Raw genomic sequence first — 21873 nt, forward strand, 5'->3', positions numbered from 1 at the left:
TAGTGGAAGAGATAATCAAATTTCCTCCACAGATTGACATTAGTAGTGGTATGAAAAAAGATCGTTTGCGAGAAATGCATATCCTCCTATTTCCATCTATTGCACTATAAATTTTTTCCTTATTTTGTTACCTGAATATATGACATTTCTGTGCCTTTATATATTGTAATTTTGTGTATATATATATATATATATATATATATATATATATATATATATATATATATATATATATGCATCTATGTCGATGTATAATTGGTTTGTTTTGTAAATATTATTTGTATTTTACGCTGGGTCTTGCCTAGGGAAAACTATGCTATTGAACGAATTCATCGATAGGTCGTGTGGAGAACCAAAGTGTTTAGGATCTTTGGTAGTGTTAACTCTGCCGCGTGGAGCGCGGGCAGAGCAGAGAGGGAGTCTGGCTGGAGTAGTGCAGTGGAGCTGGTGTGTTGTGTGACGCTCCCGCGAGTTGCCGCGCTTTTGGGGTTTCGCAGTATGTAATTGCGCTCGAATTGCTATGATAGTTTTTGACACGGTGTCGCGGACGGAAGCATTAGCTGGCGCACATCAAGAGCCCGTTTCGCCTGGTGACCGTGTTGAGAAGAAGGCGCGCCAACATCCAGCTTCTGCAACAGCGACGGCCGACAATGAGTGACTGTCGTCACCTGCTCGACCGACGACTGCAAACCTTCAATCAACCAACAAGGAAGACTGGAAGCACGTAAAGTTTTAGAACTGTATGGCAGGCCTCAGCTTTTAAAATTGTTGCATCACAAAATTACAGCAACTTAGCATGAACCTTTGTTGCTCATTGTCACAATTGCATTACCAAGCAGGGTCCCTTCCTTTTCCGGAATGAACCCGAGTGTCGCTGAAATTCAAACGCCAGCATTAAAGTAATATTATTCCATTTCACTGCTTTAATTTCGAAGTTCAGTTAAAGTATTCATAGCTGGCTACAATATTTAGACTACACAAGCACAAATTATGAGTGCGAGTTTTGTTACCATATTTTAGCTTACCTGTGACTACAGCTCAGCTTGGTACGTACTAAATTTTACTATTGTTAATTGTTCAGAATCATTAAATTCAAGTTCAAAGTTAAATCTCTTATTTCTAAATGCGTAGATTCAAGTAGCTTTTGAAATGGTTGTTGGGGTAGCCCAAGACTAACCGTATTTTACTGAATTTCGATGTGCTTCAGAAACAAGGCTCACCATTAATTTCAGTCACTAAATTAACTTTCAATTTTCCGGTTTTATTAATTCTTTTGCTCAAGTAAGTCAGAGTGTAGCGAAATTTATTACTTCTGACAAACTTTCAGTTTTCACACTACACGTGTCAACCTTCAGTTGCCACGCTTTTAATGCTAATTATATGTGCAATAACCTTTCTTTTTCAATTATTATAGTAGTTGTCCATAGGACTGGCGACCGTAATTTTCCCCAAATCTCGAATATCTAATTATCAGTAGTTAATTGTAACATAACGGCCGCACTTTCTTTATTAACCTTACCCCTTTTCAAAATTAATTTCCACCAGTTTCATTTGCATTTTTCCTTTCATTTAGATGTAACCCTTTCCTCCCTCTTTACTGACAGATTAACTTTGGTGACGATTGTTTTTCCCAAACTTCCATTAGGTACATGCGGTTTAATTTTTCACTGTCATTAAGGTCGATAAGTGAGGGGGAGGTTACACTATCAACAGGAGTTTGCTGGGAATGTATGGCCTAGTGTTGTCTATGATTCTGTGATTGGAACTTACCTACTTCCTGATACATTGAATGGAGCCATGTACAAAACATTCCTTCAGCATGTCCACCTACAGGTCCTAGGAGATGTCCTGCTTGTAATTTGTTAGTGTATGTGGTTTCAACTCGATGGATTGCCAGCACACTCTGCAGTTGATGTTAGGAACCACATTTAAGTACACTCTGGATGACAAGGGATTCCTTGGAATGGTTCCTTCCCATGGTAAGGTTGGTCACCAGACTTGACACCAATGGGCTACTTCTTTTGTGTGTATATGAAGAGCCTGTATTGTAAGACTATGGTTAAACTCACATGGACCTGGTTGCTAGGACTATCACAGCCAGAGAAATAGTAAACTCAACTCTTGGAATTCTTGCTTACATATGAGAGTTGATGGTGCATCACACTACACTCTGTCATGATGATGGTGATGGAAATATTGACCAATTCCTGTAAGGGAGCAGTTATGCGTTTTTTACATGCTATACTGTACACTGGCAGACCTGACTGAGCCCATGATGATAAGCTTCCTCAGGAGAGTGTGGTATTCATACATGCTTGTCAATGATACACCCCCTGACACTTACAGTAAATTTCATGAAATAATTGTGAAACGTTTTGTAACTTCAGGTAATTTAAATAACCTAATTATTTCTACTAACTATACAGCATGTCCCAGGAGGAATGGTCAACAGAAATGATCATTTTAAGCAGAAAAGTTCTGTAAACATGGGCTCTAAATTGTATACCTCGACAGATATGAGCACGTCTTCATATTCAGTACTGCAAAACTTCTATTGTAATCTCTTTGCTTTTCATATTTGGGGAGGAGGTAGTATGGGCCAAAACAAGAAAAAATTGTCTAGGAAACATAGACCCTGAAATGCAAGCTTAAGAGATAGAGCACTTGTTCAGTAGAAGAGATGTATTTCAAAGTACAAAGATGAGCAAGTGTTCATAGCACTTTAGAGCCTATGTTTATTAGACATTTTGTTCTCGTTTTGATCCACACTACCACTTCTCAAAATATGGAAAACAAAGAGCTTGCAGTAGAAAAGATTTGTTTCACAGTAACAAAGATGAAGAAGCGATAGTTCTTAAGGTATGCACTTTGGAGCCAATGTTTACTGCAATTTTTTGCTTCAAATGATCGTTCCTGTATCCCTAAATATTAACCATTCCTTCCGCGACACTCTGTTATCAATTTGTGGACAGATGGCACAGATCAATTGCAGAGCTATTAATATGAAATTCTGGAGTATCAACCATATTAAATTTCCTAATGAGGACAGATGATCAGCAAGCATGCAACAACAGTTGTTGTTAGAACTAAATGCCTTAATTAATTTGTAAGAAATCATTATAGAAAATTGTTTACAAATGAAATATTACCAATAAAACCAGTAAACTAATTAATTTAGGATTGTAGGAGTAAAATGCTCTACAAAAGAATCAAAAGAAAAGACTATGATTGTTTGGAGAGAACTTATGGGAGGAACGGTGGAAAGAGATTAACAAAGCAGTTTCTGTATATCTAAAAAAATCTTTCTTAAATATATGACTTTTCTGCTAAATATATAAATGTAAAAATAAACAGAAGTATAGACAAGTGAATAAAGTTAACATTTACAAGGAAGAGAGACTATCTAATTCTGATGACAGACTGTAGCCAAAGATTGCATTTTCATTACCAGCGTCTGTCTTACAAAACAAGCAAGACGTGTTCTATACAGTGGTAACAAAAACAGTCCACATTAGAATATTGTTAAACAAGACAGATGTAACGTTCATGAAAAGGAATTTTAGTTCACATGTGTTAACAGTGGAACTACTGATGATACACTGAAGTAAATAAAGATAAAACCAATGATTAATTCCTCTTCAGTACTTTCTAATTAACTCTCATAGATGGATACAGTAGATTTACACACAGAGGGACTGTTTACACAACAGATAATTTTTTGTAACTGTGAAAGTCATACAGAGATCATCATCATCATCATCATCCTTCCAAGTATCAGGCTTCCTGACCTGTTACTGTCTCATCATGAAGTTCTCCTGGCATCATCTCACTGGTCAACTTAGCCATCTTACGCTGTGGGGTGGCAGTGTACCATGGATTTTGGAATCCTCTTTGAGCTCATTAGTTATGAGTTTTTACTTCAACTGTTTTCATAGTTTAGAATATAATGTGCTATGAGATCCTTTTTAAGTTCAATAATAATAATAATAATAATAATAATAATAATAATAATAATAATAATACTTTATTTAACAGCATATGATTCATTGGTTATGTACTAATACAGGTTAGAATTCTTGACGCATAATACAATAATACATTCTTCTAAATATGTAATTGATTAACAAAATGATTAGATTACAAAAAATAAAATGGTTTGCTTAAAACTATTTACATATTTTTTCAAAGCATTTCTTATTTTGCATGAAAGGATGATATTCCTCTGATGTGGTAAAAGGGAACTTGTAAAAGGAGTTTCTTCAGCTGAAATTTAAGCTTCATTATGGGAAGGGTCATTACTGTACTGGGCAGTGCATTTGCTAATTCTAAACCTGCATATTGTGGATCCTTTTCATAGAGTTCTGTTCTGTGGCTGCTTATGAAAATTTTTCTTTATTTCTGCAATTTTACTCATGCAAATCAGAACAAATGTTGGGCTGCTGTCTTTTAACAAGTAATGTGGCTTTTAGAATGTACTTGTTTACTACAGTTAACACAATAGTTTTTTGAAACAAACCATGGCATAATCCCTTATATTTCACTGTGCACATGTTTCTTACAACCCTGTTTTGGAGTAGCAATAACTTATTTAGATTTGCTTTGGTTGTTACTCCCCAAATTTCTATTCCATAATTCTGGTGAGAGGAAAAGAAATCGTGATATCAAGTCTTTAGGACAACAGTCTCTTTGCAGAACTTGCTAATCATATTAACTGCAAATATATTCTTAGATAATTTAAATGACAGAGTGTCAACACATGTGTCCCCTTGTAGGTTGCTTTGAATTGTTAAGCCAATGAATTTTACACTCAACTCTTGCCTGTGTATAATTTAATTTCATCATTGGAACTATTGTTACTGAACTCCATGAATCATGTTTTCCTGGTGCTTACATTTGTGTGGCTTTATTAAAGTATTGAACAGTTTCATTTGTCACATTATTACAATGGGTGTGTAGTTTGTTAAATGATTTCTTTTTACACACAATAGGCATATTATCTGCATACGAAACTACTTTGGAACTTTGAGTGAAATGTTTTGTTATTTACATAAATCAAAAACAGAACAGGACCCTATACAAAGCCCTGGGGCACTCCATATTTTATATTAGCTAGTTTGGATTTGTGGACATGACTTTCAATTTTAAGTAGTACAAACTATTTTTGTTGCTCAAGTAAGACTTTGTTAAGTCATGAGCAGTGCCTCTGATGTCAATGTTCCATAGCTTAGCTAATAGGATAGTAGCATTCACACAGTCAAAAGGTGTCTCAAGGTTGAGTATGTACGTGCAACATTTTACTTGTTCTTGATGTCAAATGTTACTGCTTCAGTTAATGGAGCAGCTGATGTGATAGTTGATTTACATTTTAAGAATCCATTTTGATTTTAAAACATTAGGTTGCACTTATTGAGAATGTTTATAATTCTTTTAAATATGACTCCCTTCAACATGTCATTATTTTTGTGATCCTATTTGCCATAAGAAAAGCCAATATATTGTTAAAGAGTGCCAATTCATCTGGTTGTGACAGTATTTCTACTAGAGTAATAACCCTTCACATGACAAAAGACTTTTTACAGCATAACAATGAAATATGTAAATATACAGGCTACCATCTGGGAATAGCAATGAATAAACCTGCTCAGTTTACTATATATTTTGAAGTCTGCAGTGAGGTATGGGCTGGTAAATATTTATAACAGTGAATCAGAAGAAAAACAATTATATGTGGTCATCCCAGTTGTTTGTAGTGGTATATATATATATATATTCCCAGTGCCTCTTACAGGATTAAACTCTTGTGTTGAATTGATAGGACAAACTTTGAACTATTTTCATAATGTTTTAGTGACTCAAGGGATACTTCCTGGCAGATTTGGAAATGCAGTAGTGATGCAGTGACAATCTTGTACCAGCTGACATATAGCTATGTACAACATTTTCTTTGTGTCCAGTCTGTGAGGACATACTACTTACACCACATGTCAGCCAGTTTCGTATGCTGGTAAGTATAGCGTGTGGGACTCATGCTGGAAAATCTACCTTATGCAAGAGTTTACAGTAGGGGTAAAGGGAGGTTAAGGGAGTAGGAAGGGTAGTACAGACTGGGAAGGCCGTGGCCATAGATGGGACTAGCAGACAGAAGTTTAACCTAGAAAATTTGTGAATCTGAAGGCTATACTGGAGGGACTGTTTCAGAACTCCTTAGTTAAAAAACATTAGTTGCTGGGGTAGGGGTCAGAAGAGGGTTAGAGTATGGACATACAGATACTGAAACAGTTGTTGAAGACAGTGATGCTGCTACTGAGGTGACTGGTGAAATAAACCTACCACAATGTGAACATGCTCATTAATACAGCTCAAGAATTAACACAGTTTTTTGACTTGTTATTTGCTTTTATGTGCCCATTCATCTGTTGGAGAGTAGTTGTCTTTAAAAAATAAACACACATGTGAATTTGCTTTAAGCCTGCCTAAACTGGATAAGGTGAGAAAATACTGTTGGGTTTACCACGTAAAAAAAAAAAGCAATTATGAATCTTTATAAGAAAAAGCACAAATGTAGTTGTTCTTTTTTAATAAGAAGACATTTCCAATAATACCTACTATATACTCAGTTCTTCCACTATGTACTAAAGAAAAAAATGCAAAATTACCTACACATCCTTACAGAGATCATTATATAGTGGAAATAACAGCACAGCTTGCAAGTCCCTCTGGACAATACACACACTGAAGAAGAACTGAGTCATTGCTTGGATGAAATTGCAACTATTTTTCTTGAATGACATATATCCTTAATCAGTTTTGCTGAGTCTCTTGGTGTCCGCGTTCTGTGTGGATGACTGAAGTCAACTTGATACAGACCAAATTTCTCACTGTTGATACACACATATATGGTTAATAGTAAATGCTCTATTTGTCTGATGAACATATAGTGAAAAGTAACTCAAAAATAATAAGACTGTATATATATTCTTTCCCTGCTTTCAAAGTAAGTAGATGTACCTATAGAAATTAAGCCAAGAATGGAAATAAATTATTATTAAATATAATTAACTGTTTGCTTATAAAGCATGTGTGAAAAATTAGTAATAACTGTTCTCTTATTGTACAGAACATAACAACTCTTTAGAACCAATGAATTAAAGTCATTAGTGGAAAAGGTGGCATTTCTAATGTCTGCTGTAATGTTATCTATAGCCAGTAAAAATATCCAAGAATCAGTTAAGTATTAAAAGATGTATCTGACAATAGGACAATATATTGGTCCTAGAATATTTATGACTACCACTGATTTGCAGATGGATGAAAGTACACATTTATGTAAGGTGATATTGCAGCAGTGCATTAGAAAAGGCACCATGAACACTGGCAGTTTCAGTCACATAGTCTTCAATAACTACATCTTTTTGAATGTGTGTTGGCAGTACTGCAAAAGTAAAGATAATTGAGATTTTGAAGCATTGCTAAATCTTATTATTTTTTTGATAAGAAGCTACTACCTATAGTAGTAGTTGCTAGCTAGAAAATTAATTTTACAGCATCTGCATTTGTAAAAGCATTAGGATATGTAAGTTCAGAATTGTTAAGCACCAGAAAGTGATAGTAGATGGCATTCCAGGAACAACAAGAGTAATTTTTGTAGTAAACAACAATCGATATTTAGATAAGTTACTAGTCACTACTAGTTTATCTCTGAGGATATCTGGTGGACTGGGATGAAACTGCAGTGAATAGTTTTGTACATTGACCATGGATACCTCAGCCTAGAAGTTTTAATTGAAATAACTGTTTTGCCACTACTACCTTTAGTCCAAAGCTTATGATACTGATGTGACAAACACACCTTAACCTCATCTCAATCACTGTTGTAGTAACCAGTTAATTTATCATTATTTGTTGAAAAATATGTATTAATCAAATGCGTAGTGGACTCTGTAATTTTTATACACCTTATGCACTTGTTTCTTCCATAAAATAAGTATCTGAAGTCAGTGAATCATGATCAAAGTAGATGACTATGAATAACATGGATGGCTGAAGATTAATGAATGAGTGCTAACAATAGTTGAAGCAAAAAATGATAATCTACTTACCAGATAAATAAGAATAACTGAAGTAAGGTCTGCAGACATAGAGATGAAAAATGTAGTCAACTTGCTAGAATTAAAAATTATTTTATTTGTTTACTCATGCAACTTCAAGCCTGGTGAAAGCCTTCCTAGATGACTGATATTGAGTAGCTTCCAGGTAGGTATCATAAGTGTTACTGTTTAGTGCAGGTAATTGTGATGAATGTGAGTATAGTGTAATATCACATTCTATCTGTTGACGGGAGAACAGTATGGATAAAACTTAGTGTCAACATTTATGCTATAACCCTTCTTGAGTTTTTTCTCTCATTTCAAACAAAGATATGAGGTATAATGGAAGGAAGTTGGTTATTCTAAGACTCAGGATGGACGATAAAAAAGAATTGCTGAATGGTAACAATGAGCAGTCAAAAAATTGATGTTTAGAAATGATTGAAAAGAAATTACATGTTAATTGGTGGAAATCGAATGAAAAATGTAGAAGGCCTACAAGCATAAAAAAATAAAGTGAGACAAAGGGAAGAAAATTGCGAGTGAGGAATAAAGAAAAAAGATAGACCCAACCAACAGAGAAAGGGAGTGCGCAGAATCCATATAGAGAATGAGACAAAAGAACAATGCAAATTATGATGGAGCAGCAGAAGGGAAAGAAACTACACAAATTAAAGGTTGTGAATGACATGTTGCAGAATAAGTTTTTCTTCCATAATTCTGAAGCAATTGTGTCAAGGAAGGGATCCAGATGAGTTGTAAGACTGTCTTTGTTGTTACACTTCCTATCAGTTTTCAAAATAGTAATTTGTGATGTGAATATAGAATGACTCATACCAATTTATCATGTGAATGATCCATGGAGCATGAAACTAACTAACCAACTGCTATATTTATAATTTTTTAGAAGGCGCAAGTGATGTGGTACTTACTATGAATAATATTTTTATTGTTCCATGTCTGCAATGTCAGTATAACCCACCTAATGATGAATGTTTGTGCTTAGAATCTAATCATCGGAATTATGATTACTCAAATGGTGTTGCTGACCATTTCTGCTACTAACAATGTCAGATGTCAAGTTTCAAGTGTTAAAAAATTCAACAAGGAGCAACGTCATGTGAACTGTAATATGTTAGTCAGATGCAATGGTTATGCATGCTAGTACTTTGACTATCACAGTTTTGCAGAAAAAAACTACAGTCATCTTCAGTACAATTTGTCTGAAAGTAAAAAGTGTGAAAGTAAAAAGTATCCAACTGTTCTAAGAATGAAGCCAATTTACCCTTGTACTGCAATTTGGGAGTGATATACTTGATCAGTGAATACTCAAACTTACTTGTTAATCTTCTAAGTCTTCCAGTCTGTGCATAAATGCTTTATAATAAGGATACATGTTGTATAAAAGTTCGCATATTACCTGTAGCCCCTGGCCCATTCAAAGTTGTCAAGAACACTCCACACTGTGTAGCCAAGGATGTTGCATCCATCATCAACTGAGTCAAGTACTGCATTCAGATATTTCTGTAAGGAATAATATATATAAGAGAACAATTTCAGGTGGTTCCATCTCGCTTATTGCAAAGTCGCAGAATAATTGTATCATGGTTGCTTCACAAAATTAAAAGAAGTTCTGGTTCATCATCATATTCCTGTTTTCTACTAATTTTATGAACAACTAGTCTGAGTTTTTAAAACCAGTAAGGACATACCATTTCTGTGACAACACTGCCTCTTATAGGTAATTGTATATGAAACTAGGCATAATATAAATCTGAGAGTCCTGCCTCTCTTTCCCAACCTTTCCTAGCCTACACCTCTTTTACACCTGCAAAAACTACAAATAATTATTTGTACTTTGATATGTGTGTCAGCAATGATGGAATTTCACCTACTGAAGGTGAGTCTCCTTGTCTCCTTGCAACAATACAGATTTCTCAAGTTAATTTTCTTTTTAATATGGGCAAAAGAATTTCATACTTCTTGATCTGTCTTTCATTGGAAATCTTATAAGAAATAATTTTTGAGTTATAGAGGCTGTACTCAGTCTTTTATTCCAAGTTTTCTTGGTTTGCACTGATTGCCTCACAGAACTGAAATATTTTGCTCATTTTATTTGTCTGGTTCCATAAGTGCAAACAATTATGCAATTTCAACACTACATCTGCATGGATACTCTGCAAATCACACCCTATCCACATTTTTCCAGAATCTCTACACTTTCTTCCCTATTCGGTTCAAACCAACAAGCCACCATCCTTGATGTTGATCTCCACCTCAAAGGTGGCTACATCAGTACCTCTGTCCATATCAAATCTTATCAACCACCAGCAATACCTTCACTTCGACAGCTGCCAACCATTCCATGCTAAGAAGTCCCTTCCGTACAGCCTAGAACCCCCCCCATGTCTGTCACATCTGCAGTGATGAGCGATCCCTATCAAGATATACCGAGGGTCCTCTGAGGTCTTCACAGACCATAATTGCCCTCCAACCTTGTACAGAAACAAACCTCCCATGCCTTATATCTCCTGTCACCCACTTTGCAAAGTCCCACCATCCAGCCTCAGAGGAGTATTGCCCTCTTGACTCAGTACGATCCAGGACTGGACCATTTGAATCACATTGGATGCCAGGGTTTTGACTACCAGTCATCATGCCCTGAAATGAGGAATGTCCTATCCACTGTCCTTCCTACCCTTCCCACAGAGGTATTGTGCCACCCAGCAAACCTACAAAATATCGTCGTCAATCCCTACACAACCCCTGCTCCCAACACGTTGCCTCTTGGCTCATATCCGTATAATAGAGCTAGATACAACACTTGTCCCATACATTCTCCCACTACCACCTACTCCAGTCCGGTCACAAGCATCACCTATCCCATCAAATGCAGGGCTAACTGTGAAACCAATCATGTTATCTCCAAGCTAAGTTGCAACCACTGTGCTTTATTCTACACATGTATGATAACCTACACAACCCCTGCTCCCAACACGTTGCCTCTTGGCTCATATCCGTATAATAGAGCTAAATGGAACACTTGTCCCATACATCCTCCCACTACCACCTACTCCAGTCCGGTCACAAGCATCACCTATCCCATCAAATGCAGGGCTAACTGTGAAACCAGTCATGTTATCTCCAAGCTAAGTTGCAACCACTGTGCTTTATTCTACATGGGTATGATAACAAACAAGCTGTCAGTCTACATGAATGGTCATCGACAAACTGTGGCCAAGAAACAGCTGCACAAACCTGTTGCTGAGTACCCCGCCCAAGATGGCATTCTTCATTTCAGTGACTGCTTTACAGCTTGTGCCATCTGGATCCTTCCAACCAACACCATCTTTGTTGACCTGCACAAGTGGGACCTCTCCCTGCAATATATCCTACATTCCCATAACCCTCCTGTCCTCAGCCTTTGTTAGTCATTGTCCTCACCCCACCCATCTAACTCCTTCCCTGTTCCCATCCTAGCACTACACAGCCCTCTATTCCACGAAGACACCCACCATCTTTTTACTTCTCTCCTTTTCTGCTAACCCCCATGCCCTCCATCAAGCCTTTTGACTGCTCCTAGCTATCCTACTCTCTCTCCATCTCGTTCCTGTAAGCTTCCACAAACGGCACTGTACTGTTTGCATCCCTGCTATTCCTCCCCCTCCCCACATTTTGTTCTGCCTATCTGCAACTCAGCATCTCTGTATCTGATGTATAAACAAGATTCTAAATTTTTTCTTTAAATCTGTAACAGCCTGAGAGTGCACTATCAGGAGCTGCTTTTACCAGAGGAAGAAGTTTTGCCCTTTGAATGATCCTATAAAATAGAGTTACAGAAGTTGCCAATACAGCACAGCAGTGAACCCAAAGACAATTTACTTGAAAAATGGAACAAAAATAAAGGAAAGCAAACCAAAAGACTGTTTGCAAGCATGGTAAAAAGTATTATATAAAACTAGTGGATCTGGCAATATTTCACAGTTGCTAAATAAGTTTGTTTGGGAATTGGATGAATGTTGTGATCTCTTCAACCCCCCCCCTCCCCCCACCCACCTCTCTGTCTGATTGTCTCTTCTTTCTTCCTATCTATCTCCACTTCCTTAAACCCCCCCCCCCCCCTCTCTGACTTCAAATCTTGTTTATTGTTACTGCAAACGAAATCGTGACTGGAAATGGAATTTGCATAAAATGAGTGAGTAAATTGCTGGGATATTTGGTATATGAGATAAGAGAGAAACCTCTCCAGCTGATGGATCTGTGAGGAAACAGTAGCTTAAATGGCAGTATTTCACATAGTGTTAAACTGTGAATGGGTTGGATGGTTAAGTTTTGGATAATTCAGACTCTGTGGCAATATTCTAATCTTTAAGCTGATAAGCTATAAATACAGCTTTCCTGTTTACCATTAAAATGGACCATGAGGAAGAAAAACAAAATCAGCACATTGTTGAATATACAAAATTTGTCTGAAATATATATGAAAAGAAAGAACACAAATGGGAGAAACAATTTGTCTAATGCTTTAAATGCCCTGATAATGTAGCTAAAACTGGCTGTAAGGAAAAAAAAAAAATGAAACGGCACATTTTCACAGCTCATATCAGTACAACATTATTTTTCTTGCAGTACGTTTTAACAGGTAAACCTATACACTGTTCGGAAAAAAAGGCTATGTATGTCCAAATGGTTATCAGAATGTTGTGTAAAATCTGAAATAAATTGGTCAAGAACTTTTTGATAGTTTTACTAAAGTTTCCCTTTTATATATTACATCTTCATTTATCTTTATGTATAAAAATGGATGTTGGTATATTCGTTTCAGATTAATAACTTCGACACTATTTTCTGATTACCATGAAAGTTGACACATATCTGTATTTTTTCTTGGAGAATGTTTTTATGCACTCCCCGTTGCTGTAACTCGCCATTATATGGTGACACAGCACATTAACTTGTACACAATTCAACAGATCATCATGAAAATTGATATATATATATATATATATATATATATATATATATATATATATATATATAGGGATTTGAGCATAGAGAATATTTTGTACTGTCCAGTTTGTTGTAATACACATCTCGATGGTGGTGCAGCATACCAGCTTCTGTATTGTTAAGTCAGTCACAGAAATCATATTGACTCTTCAGCCCTCAGTAATATCAAATAATGTTTGTGACTTGATTAGTAATTGGTGACTGAGTTTTAAATGGAATACCATTTTCATTTTGTTGCGTGCTGGACACTGACATGAATAACTTTTCATCTTTTGTGTATAGGGGAAAGAAATTTGTGCCACACACAGATAAACTAACTTTGGCCACATCATTTGTCACCAAACTTTAAATACAAGAATTATTTGAAATGCCACCCAATATATGAAATATTGTCAGACAAACCAGACATGTACGGCAACAGTCAGCCAATAGAGCTGCTAAAACATCTAAACATTTGAAGAGCAAGATGAATGAGTTGAAAGCCTGTGAATGTGAGCTTCTACATCCAGAACTGCTGCAACACATCAGTAGTGAGATGCAGGATGTGAAGCTGAATGTGCATGGCAGAGTCAATCCGGAGCAAAAATCACACTCAGGAAAGCAATGCTCAGTTATGATAAAGATTACAGTTACAGAATGCATTACAGTGCTGACATTGATTCAATGACTATTTTGTGCTTTGACTGTTGCACTTTGAAGTTTCAAAAAGAAATGGCTGGCATATGTTGCTCCAATAGCAACTCAATTTTTACCGCCACTGTCTGAGCCCCAAGAACCAATTTAATTTGTGTGACTGGAGCTACTCGGGAGGCCAAACACTTTCTATAGCATATTCAGAAATACAACTCATGCTTTTGAATGACATTGTTTGGAATGCCAAATATTGTGAAGTATGGTAATTTCTGTCCGTGCTCAAAGTTCAAGGATAGCTGTACCATCAGATTGGTACACTTCTTCCAGTATCTGGATAAGATCCACAGTTTTTGCAAATTCATTTCATGGAAAATCTGGAGGAAGAGATTGGTGAATGATGCACATTTAGTGCAGCAACACATCAGAAAATTATTGCTGAATTACAAGAGCACAACTGTTTGGCCTATGATTTCAAATCTGCAATCAACAGTGTAAAAGTGGATGACTTAAAGGTCATTTTTAATCTGTTCAAGGTAAATAAATAGACATAAGCAGGGCAACATCTGCCAGTTTCACTAGTTTATTAGATATATTAAAAAATACATACAGCCTTTGTCCATTTGAATGTTAAATGGAGCATCGAGTAAATATTTGAAGTAAATCAGTGAAGAACTTCTAGATATTTTTTGTAACAGTTTTAAAACATCTTGTCTCTATGTAGTAGTATAGATACATAAAGATTTTTGATTAAAAAGAAAAGGAGAACCTCACTATTATAAATTAAAAGTATCTTGTAATATTATGTACAAAGGAATTTGTATCCAAGGTTTATTTATTTAAGGATCAGTAAAATATTTAATAGTTATATTCCTAAGTGGATAATAAATGTTCAACGACAATGAATCTCTGTTGTTTTAATATATGTATGTCTCCACAGTACTCCACAGCAAAGCAAATTACAATTTTGGTTTCATTTTTTCTTCTGTCAGTGCTTTGTGGACAAAACAACCATAAGTACAATCTACTAATAACTACATACATGTGAGCAGTAATCGAATATCCATGAGTAACTACTGGTGTGACCATGATTGCCCCTACAATCCGGGGCAGTGTTGACTGGAAATTATGCGAATCTGCAAGTGGAAGGTTTCAGAAATACATTACAGATTTTCTCCAGGAGATTTAAACACCTGCCTTGAATCACTAGCAAATAGTGATGATGGGTAGGTTCACTACGTAACAACAGCAAGTCACATTAACAGGAAGAGATGTGGTATGGTCACAGGTTTGTTTGAACTATGGGAGGAGGTCATGGAGGTGCTGAAATAACTGAACTAGTGGATGCTTGAAGATAGATGCTAACTATCATGCAAAAACGTACTTACAAAATTTCAGGATCCATAATTAATGAAGAATCAAAAAATATATTTCAACTCCATATTTTACTGCCATGGAGACCATGACAATAAGATTAGACTTGTTACAGCTGTAATGTAACAGCCTTGAATTGTGTATAGGAGTACGCAATACACAGTTTTTAGTGTATTACTTGATACACGGTATCAAATGTTGTGTTATTGTATGATTTAATTTGACATCAATTACTCATTATTTAAAATTATTTGGAACAATGGAGGATTATATGTGGACTGGTGCTAAACACATCATATCATTAACAAAACGATGATTAACAGTGATGGAAGTAAAGTATTTATCAGTTTATATTCATTTAGCACAAAATTTTCAAATTTAAAAGTATAGTAACTCAATTATTTAACAGTTATTTTTGTATTAAATTAACTTTTTGAAAATTCAGAAAGTCAGCATAAAAATCCAAACTGTTTAGTAATGTATAACATAATGTAAATAGTCATTTGGAGCATAAAAATGTGACTTTATTGCTGGCATGCATACAAATGTAAGTAGTTGAAATAATTAAGTAATTTAGTTGAAATTTACATATTTTACAACTGACTGTCTACAGTTAAAATTTTACTAGAAAAGCAAGTTATTAAATGACACAAACTGCATAAACAACTTTCCACCTTATTGGAAACCGAACTGTTAATTTTCTGTGAAAATGTATTTTTCTATACAGTTTTATAAAATGTATGAGTACCTATAAGACAATATTATGAATTGATATTTTACTGTATACGGAGCAGTGTAGGGCCAAAGCAGTTGTTAGTTATGGATTGTGTCATAGGAGTTTTTAATGACAGTGCAAGTTTTGGTTAGTTGGAAAGAATAAATGAAGAAAATGTGTCAGTGTATTAGTGTTGGATCATTTTATTTTTAAAAGTTAACCTACAGGCATTGTTAAAATATTCAGCATTATCCAAAAATGCAATGTCCTAGGACATCTGCCAACCAAAAGTGAACAATTCAATCACCTCTGAACTCTTTAAGATAAGTAATGTTTACCGCTCGAAAACATCAATGATTACAATGATTAGTAAACTCCTCAATTAATTGTTGAGGAAAATGCAGTCTGTAAATAGAAATTGGCACCAAATCCTTATGTTCTATTGGAGAGTAGGGACATTTCATGGTGCACTCACAGACATTTAAGCAACCATTCTTCCCACACTCCACACACAAATGGATTGGGAAGAAACATTAATATGGGTTCCAATGGCAAGTACCCTCCAATGGGATGTACCCTCTACCATAATTCCACGGTGTTTTGCAGATACACTCCTGGAAATTGGAATAAGAACACCGTGAATTCATTGTCCCAGGAAGGGGAAACTTTATTGACACATTCCTGGGGTCGGATACATCACATGATCACACTGACAGAACCACAGGCACATAGACATAGGCAACAGAGCATGCACAATGTCGGCACTAGTACAGTGTATATCCACCTTTCGCAGCAATGCAGGCTGCTATTCTCCCATGGAGACGATCGTAGAGATGCTGGATGTAGTCCTGTGGAACGGCTTGCCATGCCATTTCCACCTGGCGCCTCAGTTGGACCAGCGTTCGTGCTGGATGTGCAGACCGCGTGAGACGACGCTTCATCCAGTCCCAAACATGCTCAATGGGGGACAGATCCGGAGATCTTGCTGGCCAGGGTAGTTGACTTAGACCTTCTAGAGCACGTTGGGTGGCACGGGATACATGCGGACGTGCATTGTCCTGTTGGAACAGCAAGTTCCATTTCCGGTCTAGGAATGGTAGGACGATGGGTTCGATGACGGTTTGGATGTACCGTGCACTATTCAGTGTCCCCTCGACGATCACCAGTGGTGTACGGCCAGTGTAGGAGATCGCTCCCCATACCATGATGCCGGGTGTTGGCCCTGTGTGCCTCGGTCGTATGCAGTCCTGATTGTGGCGCTCACGTGCACGGCGCCAAACACGCATACGACCATCATTGGCACCAAGGCAGAAGCGACTCTCATCGCTGAAGACGACACGTCTCCATTCGTCCCTCCATTCACGCCTGTCGCGACACCACAGGAGGCGGGCTGCACGATGTTGGGGCGTGAGCGGAAGATGGCCTAACGGTGTGCGGGACCGTAGCCCAGCTTCATGGAGACGGTTGCGAATGGTCCTCGCTGATACCCCAGGAGCAACAGTGTCCCTAATTTGCTGGGAAGTGGCGGTGCATTCCCCTACGGCACTGCGTAGGATCCTACGGTCTTGGCGTGCATCCGTGCGTCGCTGCGGTCCGGTCCCAGGTCGACGGGCACGTGCACCTTCCGCCGACCACTGGCGACAACATCGATGTACTGTGGAGACCTCACGCCCCACGTGTTGAGCAATTCGGCAGTACGTCCACCCGGCCTCCCACATGCCCACTATACGCCCTCGCTCAAAGTCTGTCAACTGCACATACGGTTCACGTCCACGCTGTCGCGGCATGCTACCAGTGTTAAAGACTGCGATGGAGCTCCGTATGCCACGGCAAACTGGCTGATACTGACGGCGGCGGTGCACAAATGCTGCGCAGCTAGCGCCATTCGACGGCCAACACCGCGGTTCCTGGTGTGTCCGCTGTGCCGTGCGTGTGATCATTGCTTGTACAGCCCTCTCGCAGTGTCCGGAGCAAGTATGGTGGGTCTGACACACCGGTGTCAATGTGTTCTTTTTTCCATTTCCAGGAGTGTATTTATCCATGTTGTAGAAGTAGAAGTAGAAATATGTTTTGCTATGAAATCAATGGAAAAATGAGCTGTTTGAAGACAAAGCATAGCAATTTTGTGATTACATGAAGAGAAAAATTCACAATGGGAAAAGTAATAAATCATGAGTCAGAACTGCTAGCCAGTAACTATCTTCAGGAAGAAAGGATTGTGAGAGAAAAAAGTGGTGACTCTGTCTTAGTTTCCTCTCCTTCCTGAGGAAGCAGCTAATAGTTTTGAAAGATAAGATAGATAAGATAGTGTTGTTATTTTTTTTATACATGTCTTCTGGCAGTACTAAATATCTTGCGAATACACTCCTTGGGTTTTCCACCAGATAGTGTTGTGCAATATTTCACTGAGGCAACTATTCAACAGCTTCAGGCAGTGATAGTTGCTGTTGTCACTGCTGCAACATGCGACTGATGATAAGTATCTGGTGGCATCAAAATTTATCAGGTTAAGGAGCAGGAAGTATGCATGTATGAAAAGGTGCTCACAGCTGGATGAAAACAGCACTCATAGTGCCTCTGTCCAGAAGCCACAGAAAGGCTTTCTGTGCTTGTGATGTGGGCAACGACTGTGCTGCTGGATGCTCCTGTGGTTAAAAGCTGAATTAAATATCTGCAATGTGGTGCACTGGGTCATAAATCAGAAGATATTGTTTCTCTCCCTGTTGGTAAGATTGTCGGCTGTATGATATGTATGGCTGCCTTAAAAACACAGTCCCATAATTACAACAATGGGGATGAAACTTAAGTCTTAAAACATTTGATGCTCCATGTTCAGGCAATGCTCCACTAGACTGATTTATTAGGGTGGCCTAGGCATGTATGATGACAGTGTTCAACACAACATTCCTACACTGTTCAACATGTGTGCCCTATATAATACATCCCACATTTGCGTGGAATCTTTTATAGAGCACATTTCCTAAGGTAAAGATTCCTCAATTTTTTTGGTGGGCAAAAAACACTCTTCCTGGCAGCTTAAAACTGTGAGCCGGACCGAGACTCGAACTTCAGACCTTTGCCTTTCGCGGGCAAGTGCTCTACCAATTGAGCAACCCAAGCACGACTCACGCCCCGTCCTCACAGCTTTACTTCCGCCAGTACCTCGCCTCCTACCTTCCAAACTTTACAGAAGCTCTCCTGCTAACCTTGCAGAATTAACACTCCTGAAAGAAAGGATACTGTGGAGACATGGCTTAGCCACAGCCTGGGGGATGTTTCCAGAATGAGGTTTTCACTCTGCAGCGGAGTGTGCACTGATATGAAACTTCCTGGCAGATTAAAACTGCGTGCCAGACCGAGACTTGAACTTCGGACCTTTGCCTTTCGCGAGCAAGTGCTCTCCGCTGCAGAGTGAAAATCTCATTCTGGAAACATCCCCCAGGCTGTGGCTAAGCCATGTCTCCGCAGTATCCTTTCTTTGAGGAGTGCTAGTTCTGCAAGATTGGCAGGACAGCTTCTGTAAAGTTTGGAAGGTAGGAGGCGAGGTACTGGCGGAAGTAAAGCTGTGAGGACGGGGCGTGAGTCGTGCTTGGGTAGCTCAGTTGGTAGAGCACTTGCCCGCGAAGACATGTGCTTGTCAAATAATACCACCATTATTAAGTGTCAATATGGTTTCACTTGCAAACTGTCAAGGGTCAAGGTTATAGAAAATACTATTTCTTTTTTGGGAGCATATTTTGACTCAAAATGGCATGTTGAAGCCATGATAGTTGATTCCGTAAACCATAAAATATTACTCGCGAAACTATGATGTGATGATATTAAGAACTTGAAACTCTCCTTTACGAACTCCTTCCTCAGAAACCAAAAACAAATCATATACTGCAACAGTCAACAGTGACAGTTTCTGAGTGCTACTCTTCAGATATTCCTCAAGGATTAGTGCTTGCACAGTTGATATTTCCTTATATTTGTAAATAACCTGCCTTGTAACATGCCATGTAAATCTGTCCATTATGCATATGACAGAGGTTGCATAAATTACAAGAACGATATGATCAAACTGAAGCTAAGTACCAAAGAATACCTTTAGTAATTGAATACTTAGTTTGCAACTAATGTACTATCTATTAATCATTACTTATTAAAGATGCTAAACATGATTTTCATTTTATCCAGTGTTCACACTGAGTGCATCTTTAAGAAATGTGTACTGGTATCTGAAGAACATTTCTTTAGTTCTTATTATACTTTCTGTCATTACCATCTAAGATGTGACATTATTTTGTGACAGAATTATCCTAGAAATAATTTATTTTGCATGTCTGGAATTTCAGGAACTAAAATATATGTGGTTCCTGTTTTGGAGATATATATATACCACAGCCCCCTCTCTCTGTGCATGCAGTTGTCTTTTATATATAAAGTAAACTTTCATTTGTATAGCCTAAGGCAGTCAGCACATCAATAAAATACTCATCAAGCATTGAAGATACAACTGTTGAATTATGAGGTTCAATTAAATGAAACATGGCCAGTGAACCTACCTTTGCCCTACACGTAAAATGGCACCACGTAACTGCATGTATGGTGGCCCCATCAATTGGTAGAGAGACTGACGTGTGTGCACCATTTGATGTTGCATAGCACCAGTGTGGTTTCACGTCAAAGAGAAGGTGGTCACACAAGTTATTGTCCACTATCGAACATGCAGGCGAGTAAGTGGGAACAACGAGGAGTGATTCAATTTTTGGAGGTGGAGGGAGTTGGTGGCCATGAAATGTATTAATAGATGAAGGCTGTGTATGGTGAGTACAATCTGAGTCGTTCAAGTGTTGTGGAATGGCGCAAACGATTCCTTCAAGTGCACGAGTCACTGGCAGACAATGCTTTTGCTGGCCAAGCTCATTGTGTCATCACGCTGGAAATGGTCGCAGAAGTGAATGCTTTAATCTTGGACAACTGCAGAATCACTGTGGATGAGATCCATTGGTTACTGGATGTTAGCATTGGCACTGCTCACACCATAATGCGTCAACACTTGAATGTTCGATAAATCAGTGTGACAGTGGGTTTCGCACCAACTGACTGCTGAAGAGTGCAATACTCTAATGGTGCTGTCTTTGAGTCATCTGAAACATTATCATGATGAGGAATACAGCTTTCTGTTGCGTATTGTCACAGGTGACAAAACATGGTGTCACCATTTTGAACCGGAAAGCAACCTTCAGAGCAAGGAGTGGAAACATGCGACTTCACCATCTCCAAAGAAATCAAAGGCCGTGCACTCCAGTTCTGGTAAGGTCATGGTGTCCTCCCTTTTTTACCACAAGGGCCCCCTGCTTGTCAAGTTCCTGGAATGGGGAACCACCATCAATGCCCAGTTCTATCAAGCCACTTTACAGAACCTTAGATGAGCCATCAAGTTGAAACTCCGAGGCATGTTGTGCTATGGCATTATCCTCCAGCATGATAATGCCCACCCACACACGGTCAATGCAGTGAAGATAACATTGTAGCAGTTTTGGGGGGAAATGCTGGAACATCTACTGTACAGTTCTGACCTTTCACTAAGTGTCTTTCATGTGTTTGGACCTCTAAAAAAAATTATCATGGACATTGATTTGCAATGGACAACAAAGTGTGTTACTGGGTCCAGGCCTGGATCCGACAGCAGCCTACTAGCTTCTTCAAGGATGGAATCGATCAGCTAATGTTGCAATGGAATAAATGTGCCAACAGTTTTGATGACTGTTTTTGAGTATGTGTACCGTGTATAACTACATTTTTGAGTTAGTAAAATTGTTACCGTTACTTGACACTAGTGACTGGTTTTAATTTGAATGCCCATTACAAGCAAAATTTTTTTTAAAATGGAGTTTTACTTGCCCATATGATAGAGCAGTTTAGAGTGTGATATTTGTTCTATAGATATTTATTAACAGGGACAATAAAACATGAAGAATAATCAGTACTCTAGCAGTGATTGGAGTGCCAAGGCTCACAGTGACTACTCCCACTGTGCAGCAGTGCTGCTCAGTCATTGCCCGAGTAGTG

At 38.1% G+C, this 21873-nt stretch overlaps 1 protein-coding gene across 1 annotated transcript in view; it reads right to left on the reverse strand.

Annotated features, from left to right (window-relative positions):
* Window positions 1–3954: 3954 nt before the first annotated feature.
* LOC124789099 (myrosinase 1-like) overlaps window positions 3955–21873 on the reverse strand; it is a 190114-nt gene continuing 172195 nt past the window's right edge. The window contains exons 11-12 of the mRNA XM_047256391.1: window positions 9508–9611; window positions 3955–6878 (exon numbers count right to left, since the gene is read on the reverse strand). Of these exons, the coding sequence (XP_047112347.1) occupies window positions 6749–6878; window positions 9508–9611 (234 nt within the window). The 3' untranslated portion in view covers window positions 3955–6748. The remainder of the gene's footprint in view (window positions 6879–9507; window positions 9612–21873) is intronic.

The sequence above is a fragment of the Schistocerca piceifrons genome, chromosome 1 (assembly GCF_021461385.2).
Source record: "Schistocerca piceifrons isolate TAMUIC-IGC-003096 chromosome 1, iqSchPice1.1, whole genome shotgun sequence".
Classification (NCBI taxonomy): domain Eukaryota; kingdom Metazoa; phylum Arthropoda; class Insecta; order Orthoptera; family Acrididae; genus Schistocerca; species Schistocerca piceifrons.